The 13,936-nt window shown below is 40.4% G+C and overlaps 1 protein-coding gene across 5 annotated transcripts in view; it reads left to right on the top strand.

Annotated features, from left to right (window-relative positions):
• Nucleotides 1–13,936, top strand: part of SAMD3 (sterile alpha motif domain containing 3) — a 40,532-nt gene that overhangs the window by 22,364 nt on the left and 4,232 nt on the right. For all 5 annotated transcript variants that reach the window (XM_066180484.1, XM_066180481.1, XM_066180482.1 and 2 more), the window contains one exon: nucleotides 2,679–2,846. In XM_066180484.1, the coding sequence (XP_066036581.1) occupies nucleotides 2,679–2,846 (168 nt within the window). The remainder of the gene's footprint in view (nucleotides 1–2,678; nucleotides 2,847–13,936) is intronic.

Raw genomic sequence — 13,936 nt, forward strand, 5'->3', positions numbered from 1 at the left:
TAATCAGCGTGTAATCCTTTCCCTCCTATGTCAGATAGACACAAGCTAATCCTTCTACTCTTTTACCAGGCAGGTAAAGTTCCCTGGGGTGGTGTTTGGGGGAAGCTGGGGAGGGCAGGACAATGATAAGAAAATAAAGTTGTTGGTTCAAAAATGGTAACAAAAGCATCCTTTTTAGAGGAGGCATTACCCACAAGGGAAACCACATAAATATATGTGCTTGCAGTCTCATTCTGGAAATAGGTATGTGAGAGGGGACTTGCCTAAGTTTATGACAATCCTATTGCAGAAATAGATTTAACTAAAATTCTTAATTTATTGGAGGGACTGGAGGATGAAACAGCTGAAGGTTTGAACTTTGTGGGATATTTAAAGCCTTGTATAGGTGTAAGCATACTCTTTCATGTGAAAGAATAAGCAAAAATATCTTCTAGCCAAATAAAGATTTTCAAAATAAGGAAACCGTTTGAAGCTCAGCTACAGGGATGCTTAAATTGTCAGCTGCTAATATATTCTAGGATGATCATGTTTTAAAATATTATAACATCTGTTAAACACTTCAGAGAAGCATTAAACTAAGGTTTTTGTTTGCTTTTCTTAGCAGCCTCAAAATAGCAAGCTAGACATGAGTTTTGCTAGTCATATAATGATGGGGTATTTGCATCAAAATGCATAAGGCCAGAACTATAAATGTGCTTAGGAACCTTAATGGTTCAGGTGAACAACAAGTGGGATTTTCAAGGTATGCAGTCACTTCTTCTGGAAACGGTGCTGAGGTGTAATACTCATCTTGAGGCTGTGACTATGCCTTGTGAGAAGCCTGCGTGAGCAGTTGTACTCTTTTTTTAGTCATTATCTTTATGTTGGTAGTGATATGACTTCTGTTCTGGCAGAACCCTAAGCCTGAAGTTCGCACACTAGAAATGCAGATGGGCTTGGTTTTTTTCCAGTTCTTAGATGCTGAGCTGTGACTGGCTGTGAAAAGATACTTTTGTAAGGGCAGGTAGATGGGTGGCAAGGAGTGTCCCGCTAGGAAGGGCACTCCTGCCCTGGTAGGCCCAGGGCTGCTCAAGAAGAGCTGAAGTAGAGACCACAGGGATTGTAGTCTCATAGCTCTTCCACTGTAATTTTTCACCATTAATGGAGGTCTTGCTTTTAGGATTGAGGACCTGTAGGTCAGCTAGAACCTAGGGAGGTGTGAGCAGTAAACTCAGTGGGAGAAATGCAAGGTGACACTGACTTCACCACCATCTGTTAAGAAACCCTCTCATCTGTATCCTGTGAGTGAGAAAGGCAGGCAAGTCAGACTCACTGTGAAGAGAGATACTGTGCTACTTTAGTCTACTTCTACTAAATTCTGGCTTACCAAAAGTTAACCTTTTAAATCATGTGACCCTGACTAATAAATGACATCATTTTGGTAAGAAATTTAGGGTAATAATTCTTCTGTTTATATTGTGTTTTAGCACATCAGTGGGTACAGGCTTGAGTATAGTATTGAGTGAGCATAATATTGCAGTCAGTTTTAGAAAATGAAGAAATAGATATTTGAATCTCCACACAACCTTTCATTTACAGTAACTTTTCAGACTGATTTTTTTTCCCTCTGACTCTTGGATACTTCTCAATAACTAGAATATGCAAGTAATTTTGAGGAATGACAAAAACTGTTCAAAACTATGGGTTGTGCCTGCAGATGTGTTGAACAGCCTTTGCTTAGAAATTGCTTCCCAGGGTGTCAGTGGCATGGTATGGCTAGTTCCTGCCATGGGACATCCAGCTTTGGGCCACATGCTAATGGCCATTGGTCCTTAAGGATGCGTGAAGTTGCTGTCCATGCAACTTTCAGCAGTGACTTTTCAATAACTGAATAAAGAAACATACATCAGGGTGACAGAAGTGCTGGGGACACGTTGGCTCTGACTGCCAAGGAGTGTTGAATGGCTGCATTAAACAGGACCTGCATCTGCTTGCAGTGCGGAAATGCCTTTAACTTGCATTTTACATACCTTGAGGTGTCTTACAAACACTAGGACCTACTAAAATGATTCTCTTAATTCAGCAGTTTTGAGTAGAGTTTAAAAACGTACTTGATCCAGTATAACTGTAGGCTCCCAGCTATAGGTAGTGGCACACTGTGTCTTTCCCACTCCCTTCTGTTAGACGCAATAATCATACAACTGTGCAACCAGTCAGACACTGCCAGAGGCAAAGGAAAAATAATACACTTAACTAAAAAAAAACCACAAAAACAAATCACCTAACGCCCCCCAAAAAACCCCACAGCACAGTTTCTGTGGCATCTGTGAGCTGATCTGCTTCACCATGTAGTTTCCCCAATGTTATGAATGGAGCATAAAGTAAGAGCTGAGGAAGGGACAAACACTGCAGCTTCCCTGGTGGCCTAGGATAGATCTAACCCTGAGATTCAATCACTGTTATCTTTGGCAAGCCACAGCAGTGTCATTACCCCAGCTGCTGATTGCCATAGAGCCATTTACCACAGGTGCTTTTGTTTTCTTCCATCCTGAAGCCAAGGTGGTGCTGCCCTATGAGCCTTTTTCTGCTTAATGGCAAACACTTTTTTGGAGAGTTAGGTAAAACAAAGTGTCCTGCTTTAGGCTGGGGCAAATTCTTGACAGATACTTGTAATGACAGCTATTTTTTCCTCCATGCAGTTGCTGTGGAAACGGGCCCTTAAAGATCGTTTCAAATACGTGCGGAGACCCATTGAAGATGATGAGCAAGTCCTGAGGAACAAATGCAAGTTTGGCCACAGGAGAGGACAGAGCAGAAAATCTTCATTTGCTGAAAATAAACATGATGATGTCCAGGGGCAGGTAGAGGTAAGATTTTTGGTGTTTAACTGAGTTCAGTCTTTCAGCTCCTCTGTTGGCAATAAGGCCACCAGTCATTAAAGGGGAGAACTGATCTCATGCTATTTAAACTGATTTTGTATAGAGCTTGTCATATTGTCAGACCCCTAACATTTTTTCATTTCTGGAAAACTAGGTATCAAACAACAGAGCTAATCCTCATACTGGGTGCCTTGCACATTTGTTGTCATTTAGAGTTGTAAATTGGACAGAAAATGCTGTTTGGGTTTTTTTTTAATGGAGTATTACTATTCTGCATTTGGTTATATACCTCCAATTAGAGTGAAAAACAATAGAGAATTATGCCTACTAGCTGAAGCCTCTGTACAAATAAGAATGCAAAGAGATATTTGAGCTGGCAGCAGAAATCCTATTGTCACGTTGCACTTTGTTATATAAAATCTGTTTGTGTTGATGTTTGATATACATAGGGATGTTTGCAAATCTATGTGTGCAGTTGCTGTGTATTCCTTTAGTTGGAGAATTTGGAGAGTTATCACTGTACAGTAAGTGTTTGAAGTATACTAATTAACTTATACAGTTTTATAAATACATTAAAGTTCCAGCTGTGCTTTGCCAATGCTGCACACACCTCTTCGTGCTGCAATTTAAACATGGTAAAATTTAAATAATTGTATGAATGTGATAAATAAGATATGTAAGTAGATATTTTTCTTTAGTTTTTTCATGTCCATCCAGCTGTTTGCCAGACCCTGTATTTAGAGGAGCTAGAGTGGTTTATTGGATGCATTTCTGTATATATTGCCCTTGTGATTGAAGGTAGCTTTTGTTTCCTATACAAAATGCAAATATATCTTTGGCTTGGTTTTTAGAAATTTCAGTGATTTCAGTTTATTCCCTTTGCATTAATATGTTCAGGAATAAACACTTCTTGCTAGCTTTAGTTGGAGGGTTTGCAGTTTGTGTGAAGAAACCTGTGACTTCAGTGCAAAACAATAAACAGTCTCACACCCAGTAAAAAAGAAATTATAAGCTCCTGGTTTTGTGTGCACGTAAAGAGTTAGCCATCCTCTGTCTGCTAAATCTTGGAAAGGGCACATGTGGATCTTTTCTGTCTTATGAGCTCGTTGAGAAGGGCTTTGGAGTGCTCCTGTAGGGACTACATGCTAAAGTTCATTTATCTGTAGAGAGGGTGCAACTGCATTGCGCTGTGTTTCTGCAGACTAGGAATCACCACTCTCTTTAACTGCATTGCCTGAGGCCATCACTGGTCAGCCTTGTTTGCTTTAGAAATTAAGAACTAATATTACATCTCTTCTAAAGACCTAGGCCTTTTTTACTAGCCTGAATGTTGAAAGCAAATTAGGAGTTAAAGATGGTGAGAGAACTCTGAGTATCCTTAAACAACTTTCCTCTCCTTCTCTCATTTTCCCTGTATCCTGAACATATGTGTATATATATAAATAAAACACAAATATAAATGCAAGAATCAACACTTGTGGGCCCTATTGAGGATTAAGAATGTATTCCATAACTTTGAGGGAATCATAACTTCCTTAGTTTTAAATGCGTTTCTACATTAAAAGCAGCGATGTCTGACTCTGAGATCCTAAATTATGTCACTACATATGTGCAAAACTGAACAAAATGTTTAATATTATTTTTAACAAAAGCAGTGGGGGATTTCATTCTGTATATTTAGGAACACACATAAAGGCACTTTCCTGCCAATCCTTGGCACTAATTACTCTATGAAAAATATAAACTGTTAAAGTGTATTAGTCTTAAAAAATAAATATTTGACCTAGAAGGAAGTACCACAGGCAAACCCAAATTATATCCAAACTACCATTAGCCAGATCCCCTTTTCTTCATCCCTTTTCCAAGACCGCAAGAATGAATCAGCCTTGTGTGAACTAGAAGCCAACATGTCAAAATTAATAGAGGTAAAATGGGGAGAAATGAATTCCGGGTTAAGGAGACCTTTGGAGAATAGTTAGTGAAGGATTCCTAGTCCCTTTGGGCCACCACACTCTCCTTTAGATAGGTAGAGTAGGACATTTAGGGCATTACAGGTCAAAGCTGACTGGCAGAGCTATGCAGATGAGAGAGCACATCTGTTTCCCACAGATGACCTACTTACCAGTCACACAGCTGACTTCTGTATCAAGCTTTAGTTTCTGAACAGTCATAAGCTGTCACTCCGTCGTGTGGGCTTTGTGTCGGTGTAGTCGGGGGTTGTTAATGGCGTGAAATGGATAAAAAGATTATTTACTGATAGGAAATATCTTACTGTTATTCCTGGCATTTATTTTCATATGCGAAGAGTAATGAAGTTATTACTACCAATAAAACCGTTAACCGATCTTTTTTACTTCTTCATGGGAAAATCCAGCTGCTTGTCAGAACAAGCTTCCTGTGATGTTTTGAGCCAGATGATGTCTGCCCCTTAGTCTGCCCAAGCCCCATTACCTTCCAAGCAGACATTCTTCCTTCAAAAGCAGCTCGAGCATACTTGGCCTCCCATGCAGGGCATTGCTTCCAGGTGCAGCATCTGTCTGTCTCCTCCCGTTTCTTTAAAACATCTGCTGATGTGTTCCTCATTACAGAGCATTATATTCAAACAAGATTGAAGAGTAGCTACTCTTTTTCTAGTGACTATCATCACATGAAAGGTCTTGAGCCAGTGCAGGGCAGTAGGATGATGGGAAGTAAGCACATAAACCCATGCATGAGGTGTCTGTGACTAAAGGAGATTTTTATTTAAATTATGCTCCCTCCAAATAACCATCAGGTTTCACCACCAGGGAAAGAAGCTTGGACTGTGCCTGGCAGACATTAATTTGAGCCTCTGTGTCTGAGGGATATTCAGAATTTTATCAGGAAAGCCTCCATAAACAACAAATTTTATGGCTATGGTGTGAGAATCGTCCTCAGTCATTTTCCACAGTCAGGCAAATATCTCGGAGCTGCAGTAATCCAGGGGAGAGTGCTTTGTAATGATAATGACCTTCCTCTGCTGCAAATGGAAGGTGCTTTCCATGAGAAGGGTGATCACACCGTGAAAATATATAAGAATAGCAAGCCAGTCTCCCCTCTGCAGCAAGGGTGGGATTACTGCTAAAGCAGCTATTCAGTGGCTTGTTCTGACTGATCTTATTCTTTTTTTAGCATCAAGCCCCTTCCTCTGCCCTAAGGACTTGTTTGCTTTGTGGTCCTTCAGGCTGTGAGAGAAAGTACCTCCAGTCAGCTGTAATAGGAAGGACCCTAGACTTGGGGGAGCCAGAAGAAACAGAAAGGATCATCCTGGTCCTTGCCAAAGGATTGACAGAAGGCAAAAGGTGATGGACAAGGAAATGGGGTTAGAGCTGGTGATTTGCTTGCATACCTTGCATACCTTATGGCTCAAACACTATCTTACTCTTCCCAGGGCTAGTGACCAAAGAGCAAATTGTCCCTTTTAGACTTTTAAGTTTGGAAATCTTGCCAGTCTCAAGCGGTGCTGTTCATGCAATGTGTGACTTCACAATCAATTCAGTTAGCCTTCATTACAAAAATGAAAAAGCCCGCAGACATCCTGCATGGCTCCACCTGCCAATTCAGAAAGGCATGTGTTTCCCATAGGTCCTGTATCATATCCCAGAGGTTTCTGGGATACCTTTAGATCTCAAATGCCCCTAAATAACTGTAATAATCTGTGCAGCTCCTGCATTCCATCCCAGACATTAAATAAGAAAATATCTCAGCAAAGGGACTACCAGGGGTATCTTGTGCTACCTTAATTGTAAGGGAGTATAACAGGCTAGAAGACTGGTAGTAGTCCTTGATCTTAAATAAAAATGGAGAGAGTACAGACCCTCTTCTAAAGCCTCTGATTTCTTACATCCTATGACAGCCTGTTTGTGAGGTCATCAGGGTTTCTCTGAAGCTGTCACACAAATAAATTTGGAGTTAGGTGTGAAAAGGAAAAGTAGGCTCTGACAAGATGTCAGCAAAGATAGTGGTATATGTTTGCAGATAAATGGGAGTATTTGCCACACCCAGCAAAGCTGGGAATAACAAAATGAAAACAATTTATAATGGGGGCATCAGCACACCATCTTCCTTCTGTGTCAGTGGGATAGCAACAAGAAATGCTTTGATGAATACTTTGACTAGGAGAAGCAGAAAGATTCTGCAGAAACTTTAACTCACAAAGTTGGACATCTCTTGATATTCCTGCACAGGGAAGATAAACAGGAATTTTGAAATTGGTGAATGTGCATATTCTGTGTCAAGAGGACTAAATGAAAAGCAGAGAAGACCCCTTGCCCAGGAGGAACACCATTTGTGTGTGCTTGCTTTGGTGGTATCATGCAGTACAAGAATGGTGAAATTCACCCCGTTGGTTTTATCTGGAAATTGTCTTTTCTGATGAAAGGAGGAATCAGGACTGAGTGAACTCTACCCTGTGAGATGGAGTCTCTCTTATGTCAGATTAGGAAAATTAGGCAACGTAAACATTTTCTAGGGATATGCCTTTCTTTGAGGTGATAACTAACATCATGTTTGTCAATGACTTTACACCACTGCAGGAGTCAGAAACTTGAAACAAGATTTCAAGGACTCTAGAAAGAATAGGATTTAGAAAATGATGTCTGGAGAAAAAGGGAGGAATGAGAAAAATAAGGCAACAGCAAGAGAAAAAGAGAGCTAAATGTCTAAAATTCTCAGAGGATGAACAGCTTGTGTACGAGATGCAGAAATTCTTGGCTCAATCTTATGGCATTATTGGCAGGTACAGCGTTAGGTACCATCTATACTGAGAATGCCATGCACAAAGGAAACAGCGGTGATAGCACCTTTCCCTCTAAGATTAATGGAGTCCAAATTAAGTGTCTGAATGTTTGCACAGCCAGAATGTGAGCATGCATATATAAATGATCATTCAGTGACTGTACCGAATTGATGTAATGTGATTTTTCCACTAAAACTTTGATGTGCATACATCAAACTTTGAGTGTGTAGGGTTGCTTAGTTAATATTTTAAAATACTTATAAGTCAAAGCAAAAGCTTTAAACACAAGTCCCCAGCATACACCTTGCACTTCACCTTCTTACTTTTTGTTGGCCAGTGTCTTCATTGTTCTGTGATTTAAATTGTCAAGCACAACTTGTCCCTTGGTAGAGGAAAACAGATTTCTCTCATTTTGCTTATGCAGCTTACAAAATCAGAAAGCAGTTGTTGTGGTCAAAAATAGAGTGACTTACAAGACTTAGAAAGTTTTCGGTTAGCACTGGCATGTAAATCTAGCTCTGAAGTTGCCTGCCTGGCTCAAAAGGACAATTATGTGTCATTAAAGCAGAGCCTACCTTAAGTAAGCTTCTCATTGGAGTACAAGTCAGTGTGGATCCTGCTGATGGTTACATGCTCATTTTGCTTGAAAGCAGCATGTCCATGCTGTTTCACCTGTCTTTCTGTTCAGTATTTGGATGTGAAAGATGGGGCATGGTTTTGATGTCTTCTCAGTTCTCTCCCACCATACAGGACAAGAAGATGGGCCTTGAGCAGTGCCCAGTTTACAGCCTGCCTCTTTAGACTCATACTTGTTCCAGATCAGTGTCCAGTGCTTGGGGTTTGTGGTTTTTTTGTGCAGATCTTCGCTTTCTAGTTTTCATTGCCTGTTTTGATCACTCCTCCTGATATAAAACACCCCAATGTTCATCATAGTAAATATCCTTCCAATGACCCTGATTATCACCACAGAGAAAAGGGCTGTCCTTTACAATAGTGGTAGCAAAAACTGTTCTGTACACTGTGCTTTTATGATGCTTTGTGTCCGTATGTGTTCCAAAATAGCAAGACCTACTTTTCAGTATTCAAAACCCAAGACACAGAGATTATGCTTGCTTAAGTAACTGTGAAAACTGTTTCTCATCCTGAAGAAGTTATAAAAGCCAATGAAAGGAAAAGATTATTCCAAACAAGAGTCCTAACTACTGTCAGGCTTTCTTGTGTAAGTACCTTGAGTGTTGATGCTAACTAATACAGGTAGACCAAGCAATCAAGAAGTGTTAGCAGCATCAATGCTCTTAGCAGTAACATGACTTGGAATATGCATTGGCATCTAGCAAGGACAATTTAAAATGTGTTTTTCAAAGGAAATATTATTAGCAGCTGCTGGGAGCTGACAAGAGCAATAATAATGAAAGAGGCTGTACAGACACTACCACCCAATCAGCATCCCAGTCCTAATGCATGGTGTTAAAGGACTTCCCATTCAGTGCTGATGCCACTGAACCTGTCTGCACAGCGCAGTTCCAGGAGATGAAACATTACCATCACGTGTTTTTTACATTGCTTTGCAGCAAACAGATTAGTCTCCATCCAAAGGAGTTGCCTCAAAGAAATATTCCCAGAGCATCCCAGGTGAGGAACCTGGATCAGTGGTTGGCAGTGAGCAGACTGACAGCATGGAGTAGTGTCCTCATATATACCTCTTTAACTCCATTGAATTCACTCTCTCAAACTGAGAAGCCAGTAGGTCCTGTCAGTATTCTTCCAAAAAGAGTCCTCTGTCTTTGTCCTTAGCAACAGTTAGGCTGCATTTACCATTCAGAAATTGGTGAAAACCCATGTAAAGAGCAAGAGGTGTCTGCTGTCCACACCAGAGGTGCTTTCATCACTCTTTGATTAGGCAGTCATGTTACTTTGGTGTTGACATTCATGTCCGTTGCAACTTATGATGCTGGATTTCAACAGTAACTGAAAGCTTAGACCTTGGAGATCACATCATGCATAAAAATTGCACCCTCCCTCCTGGAAAACTGATGTAGTAGTTTCACTGCCTTGGCTGTAACAGTGTTTCATAGAAGTGCTCTGGTAGCTGGGACTACAAGAAGTGCTAATACAATCTTGGGAAGAATCAAGATCCATCAAAAGGACATTTAGGAATCAGCCCTTTATTTAGAAATCCACCTCAAATCAAACGACTATCCTCTTGCTTCAGAGATGGGAGGAAATAGGAATTTGGAGTTGAGTAGTTTTTTGTTTGTATGTTTTCTTGCTTTAACGTGAGCATCTTAACACAATCTACTTGTATATGGTTCCAGGTAGAACCCTGAGTATCAGGTGGGGAGTCACAGTCAAAAGGCACCTGGAGTGTAGGCAAGGAGCCTTACAACCTGTGTGGCTCCCAGACTTGGTGTCTTCAGTCACAGACACCTGACATGCCAAGAAATCAAGAGTGTTTGTGGGTGTGGGCACTAAGGGATGGGCTCCCTACTGCTGTCACCCTCTGAGTGTGAATCCAACGGAATGAGTAGGAGCCTTGGCAGGACCATCCTGCAGGCTAGGGCTAGGTTACTCCGACAGGAAGGCACTGGCTATCTTCTGCTTACCCCTTTAACTTCCTTTCCACATCCCTTTGCCTTTTTCTCTGTTCTGCTGCACTTCTCATGAGTTTGTGATGATAAGACAGCTTCCTATTTAAAGATACTGGGATAAATTATCATTTGTTCTAGAAATATTTTTTTAATATCAAAATTTTATTGTTAAAAAGAAAGGAAACCTATTATAAACTAAGTATGTACATTGCTAAACAAGACAAATTTCTGTGTACAAAAATAATTAAATATCACAAATTAACATTCTTATTGTTGCAACTGAAATGGATGTTACTGGTGACACAACTGAAAATCTGGCCAGAGAAGTTGGGTGACCTCAAGAAGTAAGGATTCCTCATTTAATGAGGCTATTTTTTTAGTTCTGTCTGGCATACATGCTGAACTGTTAGCTGTGGCTTCTTCAGACATTGAGACAAGAGATCTCAGTTTTGGTCTAGATAGGATTGGTTTTTCACAGTATCCAAATAACTGAGATTTAACCTTATGGTCAAATTTTACTGGAATATTGCTGTGCTGTAACTGGCTTTCTTGCTTTGATGGTTGAAGTGGAGGGGATCTAGGGTCCTTCCAAAATAAGCAAGTATTGGGTTGATAAACCAGTTCAGAAACCAACTTTCCAAACCCAGATTCCTCCTGCACTGTTAAAGTTAGCTATAAAATATTTTAAATTACACTTGGAATCATTCTCCAATCAAACAGATGTCCCACTGAGATAACTTATTTCCACCAAGAGAAAGCCTCCTCTCACCTTTCCCCTTACCTTAAAAACCAAGTTATTCACACTCAGAGAAGTTGGAAAGATTACAGAAAGTGATTGTTTTAAGCAGGATGAACACTGCAAACAATTCTAACACTGACTTCTGCTTGTATTACTCCCAGGTAATAGATGATTTACACTACAAAGTTTGGACTTCCATTGTTATTTTTTCCCCTAATAAATAGCTATGACAGCAATTCTTCTTTATACTACTGCCATATTTCTATTGGTAGCTTGCCATGGCCACTGATGAACTGATATCAAATGGTCTCCTTTAGCTAATTAATAATGTAATTAGTTAAACTAGCTCTCAAGGACAGGGCTGACCACAGGGAGAGTCCATCAAGGACTTGACAAGGGGGCTGTAGAGAAGCTGGGCTAAAGATCACAACTTCTTCTTGGTGTTTGTTTCTAAGCAACCCAGTCAGTCAGTCTGTGGTTACAGCACACTGGGTCAGGTTGTTTTGTTTTCTTGTCTCCGCTAGCAAGACACTGAAGGTGACAGGCCCTCAGGGAATGAGCCACCAATGCTCCACATTAGCTGGCTGAAGGAGTTCCTGCTTTATGGGCAGGAAGACTGAAAGCAGACCTACAGGAGAAACCACTAGTGAAAGAGCTGTTTGGAGTCAGAGACTTCAGGCTAGCTCTTGCACAGCATAAAAAACATAAATATAATTACAAAAGCCCCAACAGCTGCCCAAGTTTGTGTGTGTGAGAAACTGCGGGTATCTTGAGACTGACAAGAATGGGTCATCCCTTGGTTCTGCACACTGGTCACAGTGAAGCAAGGGACAGACTGTCCAGCTTAGGGCAAGTTAACAGGTTAAGGAATAACTGAATGGCCTAACTGGGAATATGTGAATACTAGGATGGTATTCAAAGTAGTAACCAATATAAATTACATACCAGAAACTATCAAAGGCTGATGCAGAAAGCTTACAGAGATGACACAGCAGCAACAAAAACCTGCTCTGATTACTCTGAGTGATCTGATGGAGATTTACACAGAATTCTATTTGTGGCTTTCTGCCTTTTCTGCACTGGTTATACAAGCTTTCTCACCCAGGGTGAGAAGCAGGAAGCCTGATGCTGCTAAGGGACAGGAGTGCTCAAGGTGCACTTCCTAGGTACAGGATGGCTGGCAGAATACAAAGAGTCTACCACAAAAACTAAATAGATTTTGCAAGGATTCTCAGTAGGTGAGCTCAGATGATCACATTAGTGGGACCGTTCTTCATGGGCAGCATCTTAAGACTGGTATGTCAGTAAAGGGGACAGAATAATTCACTACAATGAGCAGTTACACATTTCCAGAATCAAGGACTTGTGCAAAATTTTCAGTGGTGTCCAAGGATAAAACAGGTAATTTTTTAATTGCTGCGTACAATTTTTCTCATGAAACAGGACATTAGATAATTGGTGGTAGCTAATTTGATGCCAGTTTTCTAGAGTTTCAGGAGAGAGCTAGAGAACATATGGACCAAGAAACCTTCTGTTTTCACTGGCCAAATTGGCAAGAACTGTAATGCAGACCCAAGAGATGAACACATTAGGAAGGAATCAACAAAGTTTTGGTAAACAGACATAATTCTTCACAAATTCATTAGTTCTTTGAAGTATTCAACAACCCTGAGGACAGAGGCAATCCAGCTGATACAGTTTACTTTAAATTCAGAAGGGATTTTAGCACATGCCTTTCAAAGGCTCTTAGAGGATATAATCTGAGGAGATAAACAGGAAGGTCCTTGAATGGATAAGCAGTTAAAAGATAGAACAAACAAGGCTATGCAGAAATGGTTGCAGTTTACAGTGGAAAAGATTATGAATGCTTAGTTAAAGCAGTTCAACGTATTTCTAAATTTACATGGGAAAAGTAGACTAGTTGGCAGATTACATTTTGTGATGCTACCAAGGATACTAAAGACAAAGACCAAGGAATTGCAGAAGGACCCCATTCCAGGGGGAAAAAACCCAGGAGATAAAATTCAGTTCTGATAGATGGAAAATAAGTCACAAGAAAAAAAAAAAAAAAAAAAAAGTTGATTACACAGAATTATTTAAGAAAGGAAGAAAAGACAATGCATTATTCCACTCTATGCCCCTATGGTGTCCCAGTATCTCAACAAGTACTTTAAGTTATACTGCACCTATTTCATAAAAGCTGCAGTGAAATTAGAAAACATGCAAAGACAATAACAAAGATGATTGAAAGTATGGACGAGCTTTCATACATGGAATGGTTAAATAGCTTAGGATGGTCTCAGCTGGAAAAGAGATAGCTGAGGACAGAATATGACATATCTGTAAAACTTCAGTGGCATGGAGATAATGAATAGGTTTTGAATCCAGAATGATAATAGAAGGCAGAAGTAGCAGGAGAAAAACAAATAAATGCATTTCCTCTGACAGTGTATACTTTAACTGCCAAATTTAAGGAAGGATTTTGTGGAAAGTATGATTTTATGAGAGTTGGAAAAGTGACTGGGAGAAGTAATTGAAGGAGAAAAAAAACTACTGAAGGCTATATAACCATAAATACTGAAGGCTATTAAATATAAAGTTTGGGAGTCCACAAATCCCAGTGTAGGTAAGTCTTGACAGAACTCACGGGAAGTACCACCATACACTCATCATTTGTACCTTTTCCCAGCACCCCTCCCAGGCAGGTAGGGGAGAGTATGATACCAAGTTGTCCCCCCCGCCCCTGCTCCTGTGCACTGAGGAAGAGGCCAGGAATGCCTACACAAGCTGGTCACAAACAAACATTACTGTGGTAACACAGTGAAGACTGAAATCCTCAATTAGAAAGAGTGCAGACTGTGCTCATACAGAACCTAGCAAGGGCCAGGGAGTCATGCAGGGGTCACGTTAGATATCTGTCCTGCATGCAGATCTTATTTTCTTCTGTGATCCCAGTGGCTATTGGGATCTATGGATGTTTACTAGGAGAGAGACA

The sequence above is a fragment of the Chamaea fasciata genome, unplaced genomic scaffold (assembly GCF_029207755.1).
Source record: "Chamaea fasciata isolate MVZ Bird 193981 ecotype frontalis unplaced genomic scaffold, bChaFas1.0.hap1 SCAF_3, whole genome shotgun sequence".
Lineage (NCBI taxonomy): Eukaryota > Metazoa > Chordata > Aves > Passeriformes > Sylviidae > Chamaea > Chamaea fasciata.